At 28.0% G+C, this 26,918-nt stretch overlaps 1 protein-coding gene across 2 annotated transcripts in view; it reads right to left on the minus strand.

Moving 5' to 3' along the window:
* Positions 1-9,083: 9,083 nt before the first annotated feature.
* Positions 9,084-26,918, minus strand: part of LOC111625601 (probable leucine--tRNA ligase, mitochondrial) — a 39,699-nt gene continuing 21,864 nt past the window's right edge. Inside the window, exons 9-18 of one of the 2 annotated variants that reach the window (XM_023368798.1) lie at positions 25,541-25,647; positions 17,707-17,871; positions 17,207-17,322; positions 16,656-16,822; positions 16,310-16,483; positions 16,139-16,230; positions 15,978-16,068; positions 12,084-12,241; positions 10,008-10,085; positions 9,084-9,153 (exon numbers count right to left, since the gene is read on the minus strand). In XM_023368798.1, the coding sequence (XP_023224566.1) occupies positions 9,115-9,153; positions 10,008-10,085; positions 12,084-12,241; positions 15,978-16,068; positions 16,139-16,230; positions 16,310-16,483; positions 16,656-16,822; positions 17,207-17,322; positions 17,707-17,871; positions 25,541-25,647 (1,187 nt within the window). In that variant the 3' untranslated portion in view covers positions 9,084-9,114. The remainder of the gene's footprint in view (positions 9,154-10,007; positions 10,086-12,083; positions 12,242-15,977; positions 16,069-16,138; positions 16,231-16,309; positions 16,484-16,655; positions 16,823-17,206; positions 17,323-17,706; positions 17,872-25,540; positions 25,648-26,918) is intronic. The other variant, XM_023368797.1, reaches the window with a different exon arrangement.

Genomic DNA, 26,918 nt, shown 5'->3' on the forward strand with positions numbered 1-26,918 from the left:
ATAGAAATTCGATAGATAATTAGGGATGGAATGTACGACAATATCTAAGTTAGTAGTATGTGAACGTAACTGCCGAGTTTTGTAGCAATTGGTCGAACAGCCTAGGCGTGCATAGCGAACAAACATTCTCATTTATATATATATAGACGAACTAAAATTTACAAATGCGATACTTTCACTTTACGCTAGATTAATGTATTGTATTTGAAAGAAAGATCGAATCGTAATATTATTTTTTTGCAAGTCATTTTTATGTTTGACTTATTAAATTATTACGGTTTACTCAACAAATGAAAGAAAATATTTTTAAGTTTAGAAATTTTCTGCATGGGATAAAGTACAACAGTAATGAAGGTATTACGCAAAAAGTTTTTTATAATTTTTAAAATATACCGTATTACTCATAAATAAGTATAGACTATATAATTTGCTTTTTAAATACAACAAGTAATTATTTATTGTGACATAGTTACAATGCCGGGCTGCAATTTTTAATCATATTTTTAATTAATTTAATTTAATTATCATAGTTATATACAGTATAAGAGGGTCGTTCAGCTGTTGATAACCACATACCATAAGAACTATGGTGGCCTCCGGTCCATCGTTAATGAACTTTATTATTTAACTATTTGTGATTAGTGTAACTATAGCCTACAATTTTTGCCTTATCAAGGACTTTAGACGTAAATGTCCAACAAACTGATGAAATCCGATTTAAAGTCTGATAAACAGAAGTAAGATTAAAAGTGTCTAATTGAAAATCAAATAAATTAAATTTCATTGACTATTTGTAACAATTTATATTTAACTAAAACATATATTTATTCTATATTATTACTCTGGCTCTTTTGATAAACTATGTATTTATCGAAAAAGCAGAAGCCGATCCGGACACGAACTTGGGTTTTACTGCTGACGATCCGGCCGCCTTAATTACGTGATATTGTAAACATGTTCTCAAATCTCACAAGGTAATAAAATATCTTCATTGTTTAAAATTATTTCGAAATAATATAAAATATTTTGTAAACTGATTCATTGAATGAAATTCCTGAAAATATAAGATTTATTTTCACGAAAGCAGTTATAATTTTGAATAACGATACACAATGCATTGACTACATCAACAGTGTCCAAACTTTTCGACGGGCGGGCCAAATTGTGGGGAGTCGGGACAAATATTTTGTATTTTCCATATATTTTCGTATATGAAAAGTGGTATATTTCTGTCATTTAAAAGTAATATACTCGTGAGCCTGATTTGACTCTGATGCCATAGTTTTGGCACCGCTGGACTACATAATCATATTTCACTTAGCACAACTGAAAGCCATTTTCTCATATTTAAATTAAACTTGCAGAGAAGCGTTAGACATAATATTTACTAATACACTCTAGAAAATAAAATATCTAAGTTAAATAATAAATGAATGGGGATACTGAGTATCTCTATCCCCAACAATAAATAAGACTAAGATAACATTCCATAACAAGGTATTATTCCACAAAAACAATACACGAACCAAATGGAAGGTCTCAAACTTTTGGTCTATGTGTGTTAGTTTTTGAAATATTCTTAATACAACTTAAATAATATATATATATATATATATATATATATTGATGTTCATTACATNGTTATCTATTAGTAGTGTTTCTTCACATACAAAACTGTTGTACATAATTTTCGTCTTGTTCAAGTTCATCTTTAAACCAACTTCTTTACTTTTGTTTGCAAGTTCTTGAATCATGTTTTGGAGCTCTGACCTGTAATGATGGCTATGTCGTCAGCAAATCGAAGATGTGTCAGGTGGTTTCCATTTATCAGTACACCTTTATTCTCCCAGTTCATTGATTGAAACACTTTCTAACACATTTGTAAAAAGTTTTGGGGAGATAGTATACCCTTGTCTCACTCCCTTTTCAATTTTAATATCGTTGGTATGTTGAAGCAAGCGAACTTTTGCGGTTGCCCCTTCATAAATGCTCTCAAGAATATATATATATATCGAAATCCCACTACGCATTGCAATTGTTGACTATGAAAAGGCTTTTGAATTTATAAATACATCAGCAATCACCAAATATTTAAAGGCATATGGTATCGAATCTACATATATTGATGTTCATTACATAAAATTTTAATCAAATGTTGCTCGTTATTTCTAAACAGCTGGATGGCTAAGGTTTTTAAGACGTCAACCTACCGCTGTAGTGGATCCAGGACCGAATTCAGACAAGCAATCTCCAAGAATTTTTGTAAGGCAATCTTTCACTAATAGGTCGGGCTCCTCACTATTCGATCACCCCATTGTGAGCCTGGTCGAATACACGATGGATATGATTAAAACTGTCGTTTTAATAGAGGCATAGGACAGAAAAAAAAGATCTGAGCATATATATAAGATTTTCAATGGTATGATATCCTTCGGTCCAAAATAATCATCAGATACTAAATTTGCATTGAACAGTTGAAGTAACTTGTAAATAAATTATTTCATAAATATATCAACGAAGGTCATTTTTAGATATTTATCACTGGGGCGTGAAAACTTATTTTTCCGACTGATACTGACAGTTTATACAAAGTCCAGACAAGTAGGTTGGCCTCCTCTTATTCCTTACGCCCCTATTTTATACTTTTGTGTTTCTTTAATTCCGAAAAAATGCCTAATTGTTTTACTTGGTGACCTCTATTCAGTGAATGAAAATCACCAATGTTAGAAAATAATAGTAACGAATTACTTCTGTGACTGCGGAATCGCCCATTCCTAGAGGCACTATAGAACAACACAAAATATTTCTGTTTCGGAAAAATTACTATTTGATTACAGTTGGAAAATATCGAAATACAATAAATAATTTTATAATAATATTACAATTATTATAGAAATAAAAAAATATAATAAACGAATAAAAATTAAATTAACAAATATTGATCTTTGATGTTTACCAATGGAAATGCGGATGTTCTATTGCTAGTTTCCAAGCTTAAAATTACTGTTAATTGCAAGCGTGCTATAAAAAACTGATTAAATACAACAGATTTTATAGAATTTATTCTAAACGATATAAATACATAATAATACACTTGATTATATAAAAGTCACAAATAAAATTTTAAATCATATTTAATTGATAAGCACTAAAACTGAATAATAAATAATATAATGTAAATAAAATACAAGTAACTATTTACTGATTTATTAATTAAATATATTTTGAGAATTATTTCTGTAAGAAGGAACATCAAACTACACCAACTTTTTTATTTCATCAATGCGTCTGGATCATTCTTCCTCTCTTCACTATGGCATCTAGGATATATTATTTTTTCCATTTGTCAGTATAATTTTATTTCTTAACAAGTTTATCACGGGTTTAGGAAATTCGCTTTTTGTATTTTAACAAGTGTAAAATGGTAAAACCTTAAGCAATCTCGAAATTCAGTGATGATAACAAAGCAAATAGGTTTACATGAGCACCACTCACTTGACTTAACAATTATTTAAAAAAAATGATAGAAATTTTAACATGTTTTTTTAATATAGTTTAAATTTTGAAATTAAAAGTGCTGAACTGTTCCTACATATTTTTTAATAATATGTGAAAAGCAGTATGTTTTATAAGGAAAAGAAGTGCAAACGAGATCGAAATTGTCTGGGGACTCAGAATTGAATCCGGGCGACCCAAGGAATTTTTTATGAGCGGATATGTCCGACTCTTCTCTCACTATCCAGCAGTCCCATTGTGGGCCTTACTGAAATCTACGATAAGCATGAAAAAAATCCGTTCAGTACCCACAGATAGGAAAGAGCTAAAATGAAACTGAGGAACAGAAGATGCCAACTCAACACACCAAAGTAGTAACCGTTGCCAATAAGCAAAAAGTAACGCTCGTATAGTAGTTCAACTTAAACAGTTAACAGTATAAAAGACAGTTTTACAAGAGGTCTAATAATTCACAGGATATTGCAGTACCTGCCTAAGATAAAGACAGGAGAAAGAATTAAAAAACTCAATTTTACCACATCATTCCCGAAAAAAATAAAAATAAAAACGTTCGTCTATTTTGTCGACTCGTAAATCAAAAATTAATTCATTAGCAAATAACTATGTAAATAATTACGCTGGAAAATGTAATCTAAATAGTTTTATTAGATATTAGATACTGTATATTAATTACGATTCTCGTAGTAGCTATATGGAAATATAATTTGTTGACAAAAATAGGATATATTTATAAGGATTTACTATTCAAATAAAATTGATTGGAGTGAAATGTTCTTAGTGAAGTAAGCAAAGAGGCTAATTCCACGGCATCTTTTTTTTAAATTATTATTATTTTATAAAAAATTTAATAAAATATTACCAAACAATTAAACGATTTTCTCGAATATGATGCACATATAATAAACTATTGAAATTAATTATTCAATTACGTCATGAAAGAATAATTAATTTTTTGATGCCACCTTAGCTCAGTGTGAACTATATAAATGTCCTTAAATCGCTCTTACGGCCAATTTGCGCTTATAATTTGCACAATTACAGATAAATCTGTACCATTTAGCTCCATTACGGAGACAATTGCATGGAAGACAAATTTGCATGACAGGAATGAATAACTTTTTGTATATTAGTATAAATCCTCTTTCACGTGTAATAACTTGTAAAATTCGAGAAGTTTTTATATAGTCTATTTCCTAATTGAACTATATAAGGAGATTTAATATACTACCAGCATTCGTGGTCAGAATAGTGTATACTTTTACGTCATTATTATTTCTCCTCATAAGAAAACTGTAAAAATGACGCCATTTTGACACTATTCTAAAAAACAAATACGCCTTATGTTTGATTTGTTTAAGGATATTAAATCCGAATATAAACGAAACATTAATTTCATCAGCATCAAGATTTCGGAGAACATTTTGCCATCTTCTCCCGAAATAATTACAGGGAATACCATCGTGATTTATTTACCCAGAAACTGAATCACCAGATTTCCCACAGGTATGAAGTAATTTATAAATACATTTAGACTATTTGATGTTATAGAACCGGATTTAACGGACAGATAACAGGATCCAGTGCAAATTCCTATAAAATGAAGTTATCGATCTTTACCAATACACATTTCAATTACATTATGATAAGATTAATGTAAAATAAATTTGATAACGAAATTTCTAAGTGACACCACGCGCTAGCATTAGCTAATTATAAATGACGAGAATGAAACATATTTCGTACAAAATTTGTATGAATTTCAGTTCATTTTTTCTACTTCGTAATATTGTAATAATTGTATCAATATTTTATTTATATTTAAATATATATTTATAATAATTTATGTCATTGTTATAAATGCATTTTTATGAATGTACTTTAGAACAGAACACAAAATAATTGCCAAATGACAATCAATTTTGAGTTCTAATGTTTTAATTTAACAGTTACTTTTCAGTTCTTGATTATCAATCTTTAATGATTGATAATCAAGAAAAGTTTAATAATAAATATTTATAAACTTTAGCTCTAATTTTCTGATTCTCCTTGTTCACTTTATCCCACCTCTCTTCTCTCTTATTCACTCATTTCACAGTATAATTTAATCATCTAAAGCCTGTTTTCCATGAGTGTATCATCTACATTCATTACATCTATACTATACTCTAATTAAACTGGCTCTGAATCTATCTTTCAATATTACCCTATTTAGTCATCTAAGCCAGGGGTGGCCAACAGTTTTTGCCCCCGGGCAGAATTGGAAAGAAAACTTTTTCCACGGGCCGAACTTGAGGCTGCCCTAGGAAGATTCTGAGGTGGTGCGAGATCTCATTGTGGTGTCACACCGTAGAGACTAAATTGTAGATAGAGATTACAGATACATTTTTCACATTATCATGCTTTATCAACACATTATGCTGTACTTACGAGATTTGTAATGGGTATAATCAACAGATAACTCAAGTGCCTAACTCTAAATGCAGTGAGTTGTTGACCTTTTTTTGTTTTAGGCATCAGAATTTTTCATCAAGCTATTCGGACTTCAGTACCTAATATTGAAAGATTGATCATGAGCCACATAAATTCATTAGACGGGCCAGATCTGGCCCATAGCCATATGCTGGCCATGCCTGATCTAAGCTACCTACATCTTAATATGTCCATTTTTTTGTCCCCAACATTCTAATCAATATATCATAGTTAGCCTAATTATATTCTTATAAAATTTCATTTTTATTTGATTAGAACTGTCATATTACAAGGAAAGCCATTAACCAGCTACTAATTTTGTTTTCACTTTTGCAGATAATGAGTTAAATTTAAATATCCTACTTGCCACACCTAAGTCTGACTCATCGCCCTATTTGTAAATAGTATAATGTTATTTTATTTTAACTTTTACTTGATAAAATAATAACATAAATCTTCTGTTCTGTGTGTAGCGTCTTTGCAATCCAAACAATAATTTTAGTAGACGATCAAACAGAAATTAGTTAGAAAAATGTTATGCCAAACACGTTACACCAAATACGATGAAGTTAAAAACATCAATCAGAAACATTATACCTAAACATGCTGTGTGGAAAATTGAACGAATGATAATAAAATACATCATTAGATTTAAACATAAAAAATGGAAGAACTATAATTACCAATTAAAAAAGTTTTACATAAATCTATTCATAATGATAACCCATATAAAGGAATAGCAAATAATTATAAATATAAAAAAGATATGAAACTACACAAGTTATTCACTTACCCAACACCCAAGGAAAAAAATGCTTGGGTAAATAAGTTAATCCTAAATAACTCTAAAGTACTAATACCTACATATGCAAGACATTTCCTAGCATTAGGAATAGAATATAACTTACCCATCAATGATATAACAACAAACATGATAGCCGATATTGACAAAAGTGTAAAAGATTTAACAATTAAAAAAGAAGAAAAAGGAAATTTAATTACAATGATCATCCAAAATTTAACACATGCAAAATAAAACAATAAACATAGAATCAACAAATATAAATTCTTTTTAAAATACAATAAATTTCCTTAAAACAAATAATCTTTCAATAATTAAAGCTGACAAAACCGACCAACTGATAATTATTGATAATAATAATTTAAAACAGAAAACTATTGAACAGATTAATAACATAAATTATATTAAATTAAACAATAACCCATACTAAGATATTAAAAAGGAACTAACTAATATGGCTAAAAACATATACCTAAATAATAACATAAGCAAAAACAATAAAAATTATATCCTTAATTTCAAAAACAATATAACCCCCAAACTAAACATAAGATTAAAAACCCACAAAAATGAAGAAAAATTCAGACCTTTAGTAGATTTTAGATTTTCTATACTTTACAACTTAGAACAATATATCAAGCAACAATTAATAGACATCGATCATTCTAAGTACACCGTAAAAAACGCTGATGATGTTATAAATAGGATACTGAAAATACAGAAAGGAAACACTGATAAACTAATCAGTCTTGATGTAAAAAATATATACCCAAATATAAAATGAAAATTAATAGAGGAAAGCCTAATTATGTTAAATATAGATAAAACTTTAATTAATCTGATACACTTTGCATATACCAGAAACTATTTTAAAGTTAATGCAGACTTCTATAGGCAAGTAGATGGCATCAGTATGGGATCAAAGATGGGGCCAAAATTAGCTGAATTAGCTATGATAAACATAGATGAAAAAATAAATAATATCCCAGGCATAAAACTAGTAATGAGATATGCGGACGGCTACTTAATAATATACAATAATAGAATAACAAATGATAATACTATTCTGAACACCGTTAACAAATTTAACAAAAATATTCAATTCAATATTGAAAAATAAAACAATAATAAAATAAATTACCTTGACATAACAATCATGAATATACTTAATTATTTTTCTTTCATAACATACAAAAAACCATGTAATGTTAATAAAACTATCAACTGCTATTCATATGTTCCAGAATATATAAAAAAGAATATTTATATCATGGAGTTAAAAAACATATATACAAGAATATCAGATAACAAATGGCAAAAAATTAAAACAAAGGAGTTAGAAACTAAATTTTTACTTAATGACTATCCTAAATCGAAATTAAATACATGGCAAAAACAATACTGGGAAAATTAATTTATATTTCGTATTAAATCTAACAAAAAATACAAAACCTTCCCATATATAAAAAACATTTTTGAGGGCTGTAATAAGTTCCTAAAAAAAGACAATATCAGTTTGGCACCATCTTTGACCAACAAAATATCTCATAGTATCCATTATGACATTAATAAACAACATAATAACAAACTAAACATTCTTAAAACTGTAGGAACTGTTTACAAACTTGAATGCAACTGTCAAAATCTGAAAACTTACATCAGCGAAACAGGTCGGCCACTAGAAACAAGAATTAAAGAACATGAAGCTGCCATCCGCCTAAAACATAACACTTCCCCCTGGTACTTCCACACAAGTGACAATAATTGCCAAATTAATAAAAACAATATAAAAGTGTTACATTTAGAAAAAGACCCATATAAATGGAAATTTAAAGAACACATAGAAATCAAAAAACACCCTAAAGGTAACTTAATTAATATTTCAGAAGGCATGTCAATAGACCCCCAATGGAAACACTCTGCTTCCGGATTGGTCTCTGTATTCAGTTGTACTACTGACTTTATATTATTCGCGATGTAAGTTGGCATTGGGATCCATACCTACCCCAACCTTTACTTCCAACCTATGCTATCCCTTACCCCCAACCTATCCCATCCTCTCTTCTATACCCATCCTACTCTCCCTCCCACCCCACCTTCATTAAGTCACCTTCCTTCAGGCTAAGTCGAAAGACAGCCGTCTTCCTTTATAACCAGTAACCAGTAACCAGACTCCCAATGGTATAAACAAATAGAGAGCATCCCCACGCATTAAAGATTGTTTAAAAGCACACCCCCTTGTACGGAATGTTAGGAATGGTTTAAATAACATTACCTGTCGGTATACTGTTACTCTGTGAACACCGGATAACACCAGTTGTCAATTTTTACTCGGTTTCATCTTCATCGGGAATAATACATTTTATCTAAAAATGTAAGTGTTTATAGATATTTTGAAATTAATAATCTATGTTATATATTTTTTCATATAAATGTTGTGTTAAACAGCCACGCCCTTTACTTTTTTCATATTATAGAAAATAGTCATACAACTATGTAATAAAAATATTGTCACACAAGTCTATCCTGTACCATTATATAACATGTAAGTTTTTTATGTTATTGTCATTCCATGTTTTTGTTACGTCCTACTTACCAATGTCGTAAAACTCACCTTGTTTTTTGTAATTTTAACAGCACTGAAAAGGGGTTGGGAATACAAGCCAACCCAAAATGCATCTGAATTAAAAAAGTGTTTTAAATAAACCATAACGTTTTTCTAACTAATTGCTGTTTGATCATCTACCAAAATTATTGTTTGGATTGCAAAGATGCTACACACAGAATTTGAAGATACAGCAACCACGTCTTCTACATTAGGAACATAAATCTTATTTATTTTTTTATCACGCATCACAAATCATAGTAATAAATCTTACTTATTACTGTGATTTATGTTACAAGAACATATAAAAATAAAACCACATAAATTGCAAGTATACCCTATTATTTTTAAATAAACTGAGAAAGCATTTTGTTACAATTATTATTCAATTTTCTTTAGTGAAAATTTTTAAATGCTTTTTATTCTGAAGATAAACAATTTTAGAGACTATTTTTTCTCAGATTAAAAAGTTTGACTTCAAGTGAATGAATATGATTTATTAAATATTAATAAAAACAATCAGCTTTGTAGGTTTAATTTTGTTTTTTTGAAAGAAACTATATATCACACAAAGAAAATAAATTAAAATAATTTATTTGAAGTTTTAAGACTTACCCGAAGCACTGATGTTAATTCTTGTAATTTAGATATTCCAACACTTATTTGACATGTTGTATTAAAATGAAAAGTAACCTATAAAAATAATAAATTAAAATTTTTTATTTACTATTATTCATTTACAATACTATTGAATAAATAAATATCAGTGCTCAAAATATTACAGTTCTTGTTCAAATGAAAATATTACTATAAAATTTATACTTAAGGTTTAAGAGTTTAAATACTAAAATTATAAATTATTATTTTAAATTAAGATTAGTTGACATATCTTTGATATTGAGGTATTCATTTTCCAATATGACATTCCAAATTTATCATGTTTTGTTATTCATCATATACATTTGAATCTTTTACAATACAGCTTATATACATATTTGTACAATTTTGCCATTTTCCTTCTAAATGAGTCTATATTTATTGACAATTAAATTCAAACTTTAAATATGAAAAAGTGGTTAATGAGCAAAAAAAAATTTTTTGAGTTTATATACAGTAGCATCAGGTCAAATTTGACTGATTTGTGATACTCTTCTGACTATACTGTCATAACTTTTTTCTATAAAAAAAATACCATGTTAATTTTTGGAGAATTGAGATACCTCTCTTTCACTCTTGTTCACTTCTTAATTCTTTCATATTTTTATTTGTCATAATTGGGTAAAAATTGCAATACAAAAATTATAGCTAGATACCTGAAATTGATTTCATTGATAATTTCATTTATACTTTTTCTACAAAATCCACCAAAACTTGAATATTGGCATTTTGATACATTAATAATCTTTTCATAGTCCAGTCACATACATAGTTAATGTATCAAGAAACATCTTTCTTGATCTTCAAATTAAATAAATCTTGGCATAATATTGTAAAAAACAAAAATCCATACTGATTTTTCACTTGGCCAAAATCTTTTGTTTCATTAAAAAAATATATTTTTGACCTGTTTTAAGCCTATTTTTAGACCCATATTATACCAATTTTTGACCTTATAAAGAATTCTGTTATGTTTGGAATCTATACTCAATTTTCAATAATTCCATATGAGCTGAATTGGATACAACTTGCAATTATTTCCAACATTAATTAATTGTTTTTGAGAACTTTTCACTTTAAATTTGTCCTTTATTATCTATGAACTGATTTCCACTTGCCTTGTAATATTAACAATAAATTTAAAATAAAAATAAAATCCAATATAATATAGCTATATTGGAGCTCATATTCACTGATTCACTAATATAAAATGTTTAAGGAAAAGCAGACTTATGAAAAAACAAAATGGTACAGTTGAAAAAGAATATCAAAAATTGAAAATATTTAAAAACCAGAAAAATTTGAAATTTAAAAATATAGTTTGTGCACTGCACAATATCAAAGTTACAATAATAATATAAAATATTATTATTGTAACTTTGTATCACACAATTTGATTCTATAATAATATAAACAAATTTTGTGTGACATGGATAATGTACAGTACAATGTGATATTGTCGTATCCTGAATTATGCTAAAAAATTTTGATATCAGAAAAAAAAGATATTCATGGATAAAAAGTACCAAATTAAGTCCAAGGTAGTACAGAATCTAAACCTAACTAATATTATCAACTGATGTATAATAGCAAAATTTACTTTATTAATCATTTAGCATGAAATATTAGAGACTAAACAAGGATTAACATTAAATGCAATTATAACTTTAAATGCATCTATAAGATGCATTTAAAAATGCTAATTAATTAATAAAATTATTTTTTAGGCTGATAGTATTAATCAGGCTTAATTAAAATATTCTGCATAATTAAATTAAATGACATATATTTATGAAAAAAAAAGACAAACAGAAGCAATTTTTAAAGTTTTCTGAAATTATTTTCTAAAATGTATAAGTAACATGATAATATATTATCAGTAATAACTAATAACTAAAATGCACCAAACTGAAACTAAGTTTACACATATACCTGTAAGAATATTTTGAATTATTATTAAATCCAAGAAATACAGTATGAAATTAAAACAATTCACCAATAATAATTGTCAAACAATAATTTTTAAAAAATTACCTTTTTAATACAGTCATTTCTGTTTTTATATAAAACGTTTTCCCATTTTTTCCATTCATTTTCTGGTAATTCTTTAGGATTTGTATTATTTTTAATTTTTTCAAATGTTTCAAGAGTTAACCAAAGTTTTCGTTGCCAACTTAATGCATCTCTAAGACCTATAACAGATATGTATTTTTAGAAATAAATGATGGAACGTAATTTAGAGAGCTAAGACATTATAATGTAAAGAAAAATGCCATTTTATGATAAAACAGAATTTGATATTTTATTCTTATTGATTTTTAAAAACAACGAAAAACAAAAAAAAAAATTAAAAATTACATTTTACTAAACATTTCTGCATACATTTTATGACTTTAACATGATAAATTTAGTTTAATGTATTAAATAAAGAATATTAAAGAAATATATCAACAATAAAAATTATAGCTCTACTGCAGTATTCAAACTTCTTATAATCAAATTTCTACTATAATAAATGATGTTCTTTAGTAATTATCACAATATCCAAATTAAATAATCCCACCATAATGAATTTGTTTGTAAAAAATTTGAAAATTGCACTACTATAAAAACGACAAATAGACAGCAACATAATTTCAGTGTGTTTTCATTTGTTTAGTAGTATTGCATGTATGTATGTATATGTATTATGTATGATTTTTTAGTTAAGTAACTTTTATTATAAAATTGCAGCACAATTTTACAACCTTATTCTTAGCAGTTCACTACAGTAGATTAACTACCTCAATTGTTCATTTTTGTTATTTGTTCATCTTTATACAGTAATATTTTAATATAAAATGCACAGTACATTACAAGATTTTCATTGTGATCTGTTTTATATTTAAAAAATGCAGACCCTATACAATTCCTAATGTGAGATACTACAGAAACATGTTCATTGCATTACTGTTTACCAACACATTCTTTCAAAGTCTCATTAAGTGTTTGTTATGTAAGGTAATTGGAATTTGAAATGTTTAATATCTGATTCCTGATATTCAAATCATTTTTAGGAACACATTAGATTTGTACAACAGAGTAAGGGCTATATCTTAAAATAATATATAAAAATACTAACTTAACATTTTTGCTAAAGAGCAAAACTTTTATGCTCCAAAAATACAGATTAAATTTATTCAAATTTCATAACCTAAATAAAAATTCAAAAAACTCAAAATTGATATAAAAATGCTGAAATACAAAAGTTGAAAATGGTCAGATATCATTAATATAGGACTTTTATAACAAATAAACATTGAATTAGACTATTTAATTTTGATAGTTTGATTTTTGCCTTCTATCTTTTAGCTAATTTCAGTTTTAATATAAATAAAAACTTGTATTAATAATTTATGGTATAATATTGCCCAATTTTTCAAAATTTAAAAAGTTATCGTTGTCTATTAAATATATTGTTTTTGAGGGAATTATATTATATTTGAAAGTTTAATTATATAAGTATTTAGCTGGAAAGAAAATGAATCACATTCTTCTATATTAATATATGGAGAAATTATATCCTTCAATAAATTCAATTTTAAAGAATACTCTAAAACTAAGTTAAAAACATCCTCAAAATTAACTATTACAGTTTTAAATCAGAACTACTGCAATAAAAATGAAAAAGTTATGATAATAATATGTTTTGAATTATCCTTAGTTCAAGTTTAGACAGATGACATTAAAATTATCAAATTATTATAAAATTTTCTTATTAAAACAACAAAAAATAAATTGATTTAAATTCAGTATTCATACTGTATTTAGCACTAAGGTATTCATTATTATTTTAATATAAATTTTCATTCTGTAAAAACATATAATGAACTACATTCAAAAACTTTATATCAAATTTATTATAATTTCTTTCAAATTTAAATATTTCATTTTATAGCATAATTTTATATATCATTTAATAGAGAAAATATTTTCAAAAACTATAAAATGAAATTTAAAAACTAAAGATAAAAAAATAAAATAATCAGTACAATATCAGTATCAGGGTGTATTTTTTATCTTGAGACAATGAAATATCTTAATAAAAAAAAATATATATATATGGTTTGCTGTATATTAGTTAATATGACGATTTTAGTCTCTGTAATCCAAAATTATTCTTGGTAGACCAATCTCACAGCAATTGCTGTGAGATTGGTCTACCAAGAATAATTTTGGATTACAGAGACTAAAATCGTCATATTAACTAATATCTTAATTGGATCTCATTATTTTAGAAAAAGGTATAGACAAAAGTTATAGAGTGTCGAGCGGGCAATCAATTGGTAACCTCAGATGTGACATTAACCTTCAAGGTCATTTGGAGGTCAAGTCTGTTTTTTTCAATGGGAACACACATTTTTGACCCTGGAAATGGAAAGAACAGGAAATTTTACATTCAGATATACCCTTGATCTTAAGGTCTAGGTCAAAGGTCAAGTTTATTTTAAAGTTAAAATTAAAAGCTTTTACTAATGGGAAACCATACTTTTTATTACTGGAATAGACAGGGAGGTAAAATTTACATTTTTTCACTAACTTATTACTTTCATCTTTAAAAGCATTCACTACTTTTAGCATTACCCAGGAGTAACAATGTGGACATAGTAGTTTTCTGCACCCTTTAAGGTGCTTATTTTCAGTTAGTCACCTTGCCTTTCACTATCAGGGTGCATGTTTTCGGTGAGTCCTTCTCACCATTGTTGAAATATTGGTTTTGGGGAAAATTTTATAACAAATGTTCAAAATGATGCTTTTCCACTTTGATGCATTTGTAGAGCTGCGCTTAAAATTATCAAGTTTGAGATGACCTTGAGGTCAAATTTGGAGTACTCAAGGTCATAGCTGATTGTGAAATTTTCCACTCTTTCCATGTAAATGTAAATTTTACCTCTCTGTCTATTCCAGTAATAAAAAGTATGGTTTCCCATTAGTACAGTGGTACCTCAGGATACGAACGCCCCAGCATACGAAATTTTCAGGATACGACATGAAATTCGAACATATTTTTGCTCCACGATACGAACAAAAACTCATCATACGACATTATATTAGTTCGCAGCGCCATTTTTTGTTCACTTCTGTTCATTGGTCTCAGTCCGCGTGTTTGCTTCGTCGTGGAAGGATCTAGCTCGATAATGGAAATCTTGAGGTATTATCAAAAAGTGACTGATTTTATTGAAAAGAAACATCCCGAAAAGGATCACACTGGCCGTATTGCTGCTCGGAGTAATGACATTTGCCTAAGTAATTTTAGAAACATTTTAATTAAAAAGTAGGCAAAGCCAAACTTCTTTGGATAGATATTTTATCAGTATCCAGTGAAAGTGCTGGTGGAAGTGAAGGAAAGAAAGCAAAAAGCAGTGAATAAAAATTTTAAAAATATATATCTATATAAAACAATGCTAATTTTTTTTATCTTTTCTAAGTTATTTTTAAGTTATTGTTTTAAGTATTATTATGTTATGTAAGTTAAGTTTTAGTATCATTTCTCTTCTCCCTGTCTNTTAAAATAATCTTGACCTTTGACCTAGACCTTAAGATCAAGGGTATATCTGAATGTAAAATTTCCTGCTCTTTCCATTTCCAAGGTCAAAAACATGTGTTCCCATTGAAAAAAAAGACTTGATCTCCAAATGACCTTGAAGGTCAAGGTTACGTCTGAGGTCACCAACTGATTGCCTCACGACACCCTACAACTTTTGCCTGTACCTTTTTCTAAAATAATGAGAACAAATTAAGATATTTCATTGTCTCAAAATAAAAAATACCCTGTATATTAAATATTTATAATATTCTATAATTATATAGTTTATTTTAAATAGGAAAAAATTGTTTGTTTCTTCTCTCATTATCTAATAATAAAGTTTTTAAAAATTTTTCACCCGCCTTTATCATCCCATTTACGATTAGTTTCAGGGGCTACAAATGACAACATGCATAGTCGAGTTGTGTCAACACTATGGTGTTCTATAACATCCTAAAATAAAAATTTTAATTTCATTTTTCATTACAACAAGAAGAGGGAAAAAATAAAAAATTAAACTTACATTTGGTGAAACACCATTAAATTTTGATTTGCTCATTTTTTCCCATTCAACTTGTACAAGCTTTCCAGTTGCTTTTTCTCTCACAACTGAATCTATTAAATTTATTATAAATTTTAAAATACAGTATAATAAAAAAACTATATGTAATAAAAACAGGAATTTTTTTTATACCTGCAATATCAATCTCATCTGGTTTTAGGTACTTTCCAGTTTCTTTAACAAAATATGTTTTACCCTTTACATAACCTTGACATAAAACACGATGAAATGGTTCTTTTTCTTTTAACAATCCCAAACTATGAAGAAAATGACTAAAAAATCTTGCATAATAGAGATGAACATCAGCTGAAAATATATTTATTTTTATACAATTAAATTTTATAAAAATATAAAATTCATAAAATAATATACAGCTCTATGATATATATTCTAATATAACATTTTACAATAACATATTTTATTACTTTGTATTTTACAGATAATGTTATAAAATTGAACTTAGATATATATTTCTTACCATGTTCAATTCCACCAATATATAAATCTATAGGTAACAGGGAATTAACAACTTCACTATTAAAAGGTTCTTTATTATTCTGAGGATCAAGAAATCTTAAAAAGTACCATGCACTGTCTACAAAGGTATCCATTGTATCAGTTTCCCTTTTTGCTGGTTTTCCACATCTAAGTAAAAAAAGTGCAATATAAAAAATAAAAAATGTTAGTTGGAACAAATGAGAGATGGCAATAGAATAAGAATTTTAGTTAATGAATTTTATTGTATATGTGATATTTGAGATCATAATATATTTTTAAAAAGTATAAAAACAACAGAAATATACAAAAAACTATGTTTTCATTTTCCTTTTCTGTCATTTCAACACACTTGTCACAGTCCAAAACATATTATATATTACTCGCCAAAACTTATATTTTGGTAATTGAAATATGTATTATGATTATATTATCAAAGTTATATTTTGATATGAAATATGAATATGTCAATGCATATGAAAAATACAAAATTTCAATATCTAAATGTGTATGTATTGTAATATATTAATTTACTTGGGACATTCAACATTAATCCAATCTTCAACAGCTGCAAGTGGAGAAATATTTGTTTGCAGAGTTTCCAAAAATGGAAGTGTAACAGGTAAATCATCATATGGAACAGGAACAATCTGAAAAATCAGTTATTTAATACAGATATAAAAATACACTGAACAATTTATATTTATATATGATTTAGCTGTTATCATAAATGATATGAAATAAATATATTTCACTCCATTAAAAAAATTGCATTCAATTGTGTTATTTCATATATTTTATTAATTAAAAAAATTAGAATTTATAAAAATTCATTAAATAGAAAAATATAAAACTAATAAATTTAAACCTATTCTTTTAATGCTGATATTAGAAGATTAACTCCATTTTCTTACACTATAATATTTATGAAAACTTTATTTTTTATACAAATTTTACAATAGCTAATAATTTTTCTTAAATAATTTCAGTAGTACACAACACAAATGATGAAGTGAAATATATTTCATACTTACATTGCATGTCGAACAATGAATGATAGGAATTGGAGTACCCCAATATCGCTGCCTGGAAATCAACCAGTCTCTTAATTTTGCACTGGACTGATAACCACCTATTCCCTTTTCTTGAGCAGTCTGGCAAATTTTTTTCCTTGCATGTTCCAAATCCATGCCAGTGAACTGTAAAAATTTAGTTATGTTTTGTAAAAACAAAACAACATTAATGTTATTATTTTTAAATATTTATTGATGATTAAATATCAATCAATTATATATTGGCATAATTAACAATATATCTACTGCTTGCTCAAAACTTTCATTCAATAATTTTAAAACAAATTAAAAATTAATTTTTGTCCAGAGAAGTCTATATTCATTTATTAATTTAAATTAAATTAAATTTTAATTACCATAAAACCTGTTTTGGACAGGTTTTATGGTAATTATGTGAATAAAATGGAAACCTGCCCAAACAGGAAAAGTTCTTTGGAATGGAGCAACTTTCTTATGTCAAAAAACCTGTTCAAAACAGAAACCTGCCAAACCAATAAAATATTCCATACCATGCAATTCCAGTTTACATAAATTTTACTGTATTAATCTACAGCAAAAGATTGTAGTGGTCTAACTACCTACCTTTATGTCATATTACATATTTGAATTGTTGATAATTAGTACAATTATAGTCTGTGAATAATCTAACCTTAGATTTTTGGCAATTAAAAATTTCAAATTCTTAAATTAAAACTTGTTTTTTAACTAAAGTAAAAAGGAGAGTGGCCTCAAATAGTACTGAGAAAAAAAATAAAAAAGAAAGAGATGGCAACTGTTGATCTCTCTGACCAAAACTCTCACCACCTCAGGATGAAAGAAGAAACTGAAGCAAAATATGAAGAATTAAAATACTATATTAAATTTAAAAAAAAAACTTCTTTAAATGTATATTCTGTTTATAATTTTTAAACAAAACATTTTCATTAAAAATTGAACTAAAAGCTATTATACCTTTATCACTAAAATAAAACTTGTTATATGTTATAAAGATTTGTTGATAAATCTAGTTAGAATTTTAATTAAATTAAAAATAATGTTATCTTAATAATGGGATTATTACAGATTAGAATCTTACAAATGTTAGAAATACTGGATGTGATGCTCATTTTACTAAAAGTTAAATAAAATCACTTACTCAGACTCAGCTTCTTAAGCAATATACTAGATACATCCAACACACCTTATTGCTGAGAACATATATTTATTTCACAAAACTAACATTTTTGGCTCAATTTATGGGCCATCTTCAGGTTACCGTTGTTCGACTCTAACACAAAATCAAACACGTACAAAATTAAACCAAATTAGAACATATGTTTAAATTAAAGTAATAGAATAAGCATAACCAAAATAAAACAATAAATAACAAAAAACCAAAATAACACAAAAAATGAAAATAAAATATGGTGATTGGCCGTAAACACTAAGGAACAATTCCTTATACATTAACCCAGATACCTATTGAGTCACAGCAGACACATTATTATACGTGTTACTTCTTATTATATATTTCCAGGATGACGGTAACACTGTCGCATCCTTATAATTTAAACATATGTCAGCCAAACTCGCTCTGTAAATTTCGCATTTCTCAGTTATGGATGACAGCATTGGCGAGCGTACTTTTGCAAGAATTTTGGCATCCTCCCATTTAACAACCGAACCATCCGCTTGCGCCATTTTGGATAATGTTGTTGCACATTTGTTTTTTGCGACATCGTATCGTTAATGGACAATGAGATTGGGACCGTTATGGATTTCGAGAGTATGTTTCCATCAATAAATCTTACCTCATGTTTTGAAGAGTTAGTGAACATGTTATGTGGGTTGCACCCAAAAGCATACGAACACAAGAAAGATTTAGAGATAATGGTTGATCTGATATGCTTTCAGTCGTTTTTCATTTTCCAAGGTAAAGTTTATAAGCAGTTAAGGGGAGTCCCGATGGGCAGCCCGATGTCTGGCCTGCTCTGTGAGTTGGTGGTGAGAAAAATAGAACGCATGACGCTTATCAACTATAATGAATACATAATCATGTATAAAAGATATGTAGATGATGTTCTAATTATTTGGAAGAATGACGCAATGATAAAACGATTCTTATGCCAAGTGAACTCTAACCAACATGGCTTAAAACTTAACCTGGAGCAAATTAGTAACAAGGAGCTGCACTTNAAACCTGCCCAAACAGGAAAAGTTCTTTGGAATGGAGCAACTTTCTTATGTCAAAAAACCTGTTCAAAACAGAAACCTGCCAAACCAATAAAATATTCCATACCATGCAATTCCAGTTTACATAAATTTTACTGTATTAATCTACAGCAAAAGACTGTAGTGGTCTAACTACCTACCTTTATGTCATATTACATATTTGAATTGTTGATAATTAGTACAATTATAGTCTGTGAATAATCTAACCTTAGATTTTTGGCAATTAAAAATTTCAAATTCTTAAATTAAAACTTGTTTTTTAACTAAAGTAAAAAGGAGAGTGGCCTCAAATAGTACTGAGAAAAAAAATAAAAAAGAAAGAGATGGCAACTGTTGATCTCTCTGACCAAAACTCTCACCACCTCAGGATGAAAGAAGAAACTGAAGCAAAATATGAAGAATTAAAATACTATATTAAATTTAAAAAAAAAACTTCTTTAAATGTATATTCTGTTTATAATTTTTAAACAAAACATTTTCATTAAAAATTGAACTAAAAGCTATTATACCTTTATCACTAAAATAAAACTTGTTATATGTTATAAAGATTTGTTGATAAATCTAGTTAGAATTTTAATTAAATTAAAAATAATGTTATCTTAATAATGGGATTATTACAGATTAGAATCTTACAAATGTTAGAAATACTGGATGTGATGCTCATTTTACTAAAAGTTAAATAAAATCACTTACTCAGACTCAGCTTCTTAAGCAATATACTAGATACATCCAACACACCTTATTGCTGAGAACATATATTTATTTCACAAAACTAACATTTTTGGCTCAATTTATGGGCCATCTTCAGGTTACCGTTGTTCGACTCTAACACAAAATCAAACACGTACAAAATTAAACCAAATTAGAACATATGTTTAAATTAAAGTAATAGAATAAGCATAACCAAAATAAAACAATAAATAATAAAAAACCAAAATAAAACAATAAATAATAAAAAACCAAAATAACACAAAAAATGAAAATAAAATATGGTGATTGGCCGTAAACACTAAGGAACAATTCCTTATACATTAACCCAGATACCTATTGAGTCACGGCAGACACATTATTATACGTGTTACTTCTTATTATATATTTCCAGGATGACGGTAACACTGTCGCATCCTTATAATTTAAACATCTGTCAGCCAAACTCGCTCTGTAAATTTCGCATTTCTCAGTTATGGATGACAGCATTGGCGAGCGTACTTTTGCAAGAATTTTGGCATCCTCCCATTTAACAACTGAACCATCCGCTTGCGCCATTTTGGATAATGTTGTTGCACATTTGTTTTTTGCGACATCGTATCGTTAATGGACAATGAGATTGGGACCGTTATGGATTTCGAGAGTATGTTTCCATCAATAAATCTTACCTCATGTTTTGAAGAGTTAGTGAACATGTATGTTATGTGGGTTGCACCCAAAAGCATACGAACACAAGAAAGATTTAGAGATAATGGTTGACCTGATATGCTTTCAGTCATTTTTCAGTTTCCAAGGTAAAGTTTATAAGCAGTTAAGAGGAGTCCCGATGTGCAGCCCGATGTCTGGCCTGCTCTGTGAGTTGGTGGTGAGAAAAATGGAATGCATGACGCTTATTAACTATAATGAATACATAATCTTGTACAAAAGATATGTAGATGATGTTCTAATTATTTGGAAGAATGAAGCAATGATACAACGATTCTTAGGCCAAGTGAACTCTAACCAACATGGCTTAAAACTTAACCTGGAGCAAATTAGTAACAAGGAGCTACACTTCTTGGATGTTAGCATTGAATTTAAGAATGGAACTTTATGCACGAAGGTGTACATCAAGCCCACGCATGATCCGATGTATATTCCAGCAAATTCTAATGACCCAATGGTTTATAAACTATCCGCATTTAGGGCGCTAATCAGAAGAGCGTTTCTGTATTGCTCAAATGTAATGGACACGATGGATGAGCTGAGTAGGATCAAAAAGGTTGCAAAAGAGTTAGGGTTTGAAACAAGATCTATAGAGCGTTTAATAGCAGCGTACGTAAAGCCTAGGAGCAGCTCTAAGAAGAAACCAGAGGCTGGGAGTAACTTCGCAAAGTTTACGTATAATAAATGTCTCTTCCCGATTATGAAGCAAATAGCGAGGCACAAAAATGCCAGTATTATATGCAAAAGGGCCCCCACAGTGTATAGGTTGATTAGAAATGACAAAGAAAGAATTGATGATAATGAACAGGCAGGAGTATATGCAATTCCCTATAAAAATGACCAGTTGGGAATCAATAAGGACTATGTAGGGGTCACTAATAGAAACCTTGGGGTGAGGATTAAGGAGCACCGATACGATGTCGCAAAAAACAAGTGTACAACAGCATTATCCAAAATGGCGCAAGCAGATGGTTCGGTTGTTAAATGGGAGGATGCCAAAATTCTTACAAAAGTACGCTCGCCAACGTTGTCATCCATAACTGAGAAATGCGAAATTTACAGAGCGAGTTTGGCTGACAGATGTTTAAATTATAAAGATGCGACGGTATTACCGTCATCCTGGAAATACATAATAAGAAGTAACACGCGTAATAATGCGTCTGCCGTGACTCAATAGATATCTGGGTTGATGTATAAGGAATTGTTCCTTAGTGTTTGCGGCCAATCACCGTATTTTATTTTTTATTTTTTTGTGTTATTTTGGTTTTTTATTATTTATTGTTTTAGTTTGGTTATGCTTATTCTATTGGTTTAATTTAAACGTATGTTCTAATTTGGTTTAATTTTGAACGTGTTCGATTTTGTGTTAGAGTCGAACAACGGTAACCTGAAGATGGCCCATAAATTGAGCCGAAAACGTTAGTTTTGTGTAATAAATATATGTTCTCAGCAATAAGGTGTGTTGGATGTATCTAATTAAATAAAATATTTTTTTTTTCTTTTTAAATAGGAAAAAACAAGTAAAAAAATTTGGACTTTATTTCAACTAACATCCTTAATTTAGAAATTTAAACTACATAAAACATACATAATATTTAAACATATTTAATAATAATTAATTATTAAATATTAATATAATATTTAAACACAAACTAAATCGAACAACATTAATTGAATTTGTAATTCTGTAGAAAATATTTTTGTTACATTCAATTATGTTATTCAATTATTGCTAATATTTTTACAATAAGAAATGTCGTTATAGAAGAAATTTTGTAATATATAGATATAATTTTATTATATACAAGGTGTCCCAAAAGTTTCCATACATACAAAGGTGAAATGTAACTTTATTCACAAAGCATTAAAATGTCAGCATTAAGATTTGTGTCAGTGGATTGACAAAGTAAGACAATGGAACACATGGGTAATCTGTCAATACGGTAACTTCTAGCAAGACTTCCTATGTGGAAACTGGATTATGTTTAGGTGTTAGACACATGAAGAAAATCAAGAACACTGCATGGTGACCAGCCCATTGGTCAGGCACAAACCAATGACCAACTACCAGTGTTCAATGGTTTTATTTATTTGGCCACTGGTAGGCATGATTTGTGTCAACATATGGAGACTTTTGGGACCCCCTGTATAGATATAATTTATGAACTTCCATTAAAGTACTTTTTATATTGAATAAGATTACCTACCAAGCTTTGGAATTATTTGAGTGATACTAAATAGTAGCATAAAAAAAATTAATGAAAACATAAATGAAGAAAAAAAAAAAAATGTATTTTATTGTTATATCATAAATTTAGCATTTATTTCCAAATGGACATGAACACCAAATTCATGATATTTGCACTAATGTCAAAATATTATTCATTGCAAGCAGTACTGTTTATGTATTAAGTTTGTGTCATTTGGCCCATACACAATAGGAAAAATAGCCTCTAATTCATGTTTGTTTACAAATGGATATACAGTGGTACCTCAGGATACGAAATTAATCCGTTCCGAAACTGAGATCGTATCATGAAAATGTCGTAAGGTGGATCATCTTTTCCCATACGATTACATGTAAAACCAAATAATTCGTTCCAACGCGAAAAACATACTCAAATTAAAGCCAAGTAATACATTTAAAAAAATAACTGTAGTAAGAAAAACAAATGAAAAATGCGAACTAATGTAACGTCGTATGGTGAGTTTTTGTTCGTATCGTGGAGCAAAAATATGTTCGAATTTCATGTCGTATCCTGAAAATTTCGTATGCTGGGGCATTCGTAACCTGAGGTACCACTGTATATTCTTTCTACTGTAGTTCCTTATTTCTGTATGAACTTATGTTCATATGGAAATAAACTCCTCATATAATGACTGCAATCTCTTAAGTTTTTGAGCTGCTATTTGAAAAATTGTAGACCTATAAATTCCCACTGTCATCACTCTATCTTTCCTTAATCTTGAGAATGGAGTTAGATAGATGAAAGATAAGACCAGATATGAAAACCTTAGAAGCAGGAGGCCCTGATTAACTATGTATAAACTTCTGATGCAATCTGGAAGTCATATTAATTCAATTCAAAAATTTTCCCCTGAAAGTAGTTAATAGATGACCAGCAAAAGCCTGTACATCATACTTTTCCTTTAACAATATGTTAAAGGAAAAGTATGATGTACAGGAGCAAGACACTACAGTACTAATTTGAGATAGAGAGCAGAATTGCAGCATGGCATTGTGACAATGTCACAATAAATAATTGCTCATTATTTTAATTAATTTCATTAAATTAAAATAAACTTTTTTATAACAATGTTTGTAACATTTTAATACAGTTGTAAATTAAGACATGCATTATTACTATATATATATAATGAAATACAGGAACTATTTGATGTCCATTATTAATAAAGTGTTTAAATATTTATTTATGAATGTTTGATTTTTAAAATAGATAAATTATACTTGATATAGCAATTAGTATCTTTCTGCATAAACTATAGTGCTTAGCTACCATAATTTATGGTATTTATTAATTTTACAATTTTTTCCTAGTTTTCAGAGATCCTTGAATAGTAGCCACAGCTACTATTCAAGGATCTCTGAAAACTAAGAATGAAATAAAACTTGACATAATTTTGCTTTATATATATTCCTTAAGCTTTAAGAATGAGATATGGTTAACTATTTGAAGGCAGTTATACCAATTGTTTCATAATTTATTTGTATTATAACCAGTATCTAGCCCGATGACATACAGCTTTGGTTGGCTTGTAGTTTTATAATGTATTGGGTTTCAGTGTTGTTGTTAGTTATTATTTAAATAAAACCAGTAATTAAAAAAAATAATAAATAAATGTAAATTACATGTTTTTGAAAATGAAAGCTATGCTTTTTTGTTTTACTTATTTTAATTCTCTTTATTCAGTTTATAGAAATATTGTATAGATGTAAAAATGTCTTATGACACTGCAAATGAAATAATAGTATTCATATTATTTTATATATATTATATAAATAAAAACATTTAAATTAAATTCACAAATTTGTCAAAGGAACTTATTTAATTTTATAATACAAAACTGAAATATTAAATTATTATTTCTTTATATGAATTCAAACTGAATTCAAAGATAAATAATAAAATAAGGTTTTATTCAGTATTACCTCTCCAGAGTTTATTAATGTTCCAGATGTTATATCAACAACTTTAATCTTTTTTAAAGTAAACTGATCTGCAAACAATTGATCTTCCATAACTTCACCAGGAATACCTAAAATATTTTTATATTAATTAAAAATTTCAATATTAACAATCACTATACTGTCCAATGCACAAAAAAAATTAGTACAATTTAAGATTAAGTGTAAACAATTATGTTAGATTTATACATCATATTTATTTCATGTAATATTAAACACTTATGTTAACCAATAATTTAAACATTTCTTTGTTAAAAACTAAGGAGAAAAAAGGAAAAATCCAATAATGTCAGGTGTTGAAGTTTCCCCACCACAGAGAACAGACAAGCAGCAAATTTAAATGTGTTCGAGCATTTTAAAGAGGATTAAGATATCAACGACCTGGCACCTACTATATATGATTTCATTAAAAATGACAAAGAACCCTTCCATAAAGAGCTTCAAAGTATAATATATAGGATACCTGTCATGAACAAGGGTAACAACAATACAGTCTTTTATCAGGGGAACACTTAATGTATCCTTGCAAGCAGATTAAAGTAACATGAGGATGACTCAAAGAAAGGGAGAGTATCAACAAGCCTAGCAAAGAAGATACTGACCAACTGGTATGCCAAGCTATTATCCTCATATTGAACAGAAGGTTTCTCCCTATCAGAAAGACAGAAGAACTTTCTATACTGATGTCCATCCTCCCTCTGCTAAGATGAAAAGGAAGGACAAGAGGTGTGATTACTTTCATCACTTCATCCACAGTATCACACTTGACTACTAGCCATAATATACTTTCATCCTTTTATAAATTTTTAATAAAGACAAAAAATACTCTTAAGAATACTGTATGATGTTGTATTGAATTATTTTGGTTTATTCGACCTCGTTTTTCCTTGTTCTATGTTTTTATTGTATTTTAGTTTATTCTGTATCATTATTATTGCTTATTTTATTTTATTTTTATATTTACTATTTCACTCTATATTGCTGTTACAAAAACATTAAATTTTAAATGTTGTAAGGTCATTCAATGTTTTTAAATCAAACAAAAATTCTGTTTCATCTTTAAAAAACTGTTAAAAAATTCTAATTCTTCCAGAATGCTCAATGGAAATTTATAGGTTTCTCATTTGAAAATTTTGGTCTGATAATAGGATGAAGAAGTTCCAAAAAAAAAAACACTTGACTTCTATTAATCTTAGCAGTTTTATTTTCTTCTAATCTTATATGAAGTCAACATACTTAAAAACTTGCCATTAAGGACTAAAATTTAGTTTAATAAAAATTTATTAATTTTCTTAACAACTAAAATAAAAATTAACAAATACAAATTTATATATACATATAT

The sequence above is a fragment of the Centruroides sculpturatus genome, unplaced genomic scaffold (genome assembly GCF_000671375.1).
Source record: "Centruroides sculpturatus isolate CEXI.00-Female unplaced genomic scaffold, Cexi_2.0 scaffold385, whole genome shotgun sequence".
NCBI lineage: Eukaryota > Metazoa > Arthropoda > Arachnida > Scorpiones > Buthidae > Centruroides > Centruroides sculpturatus.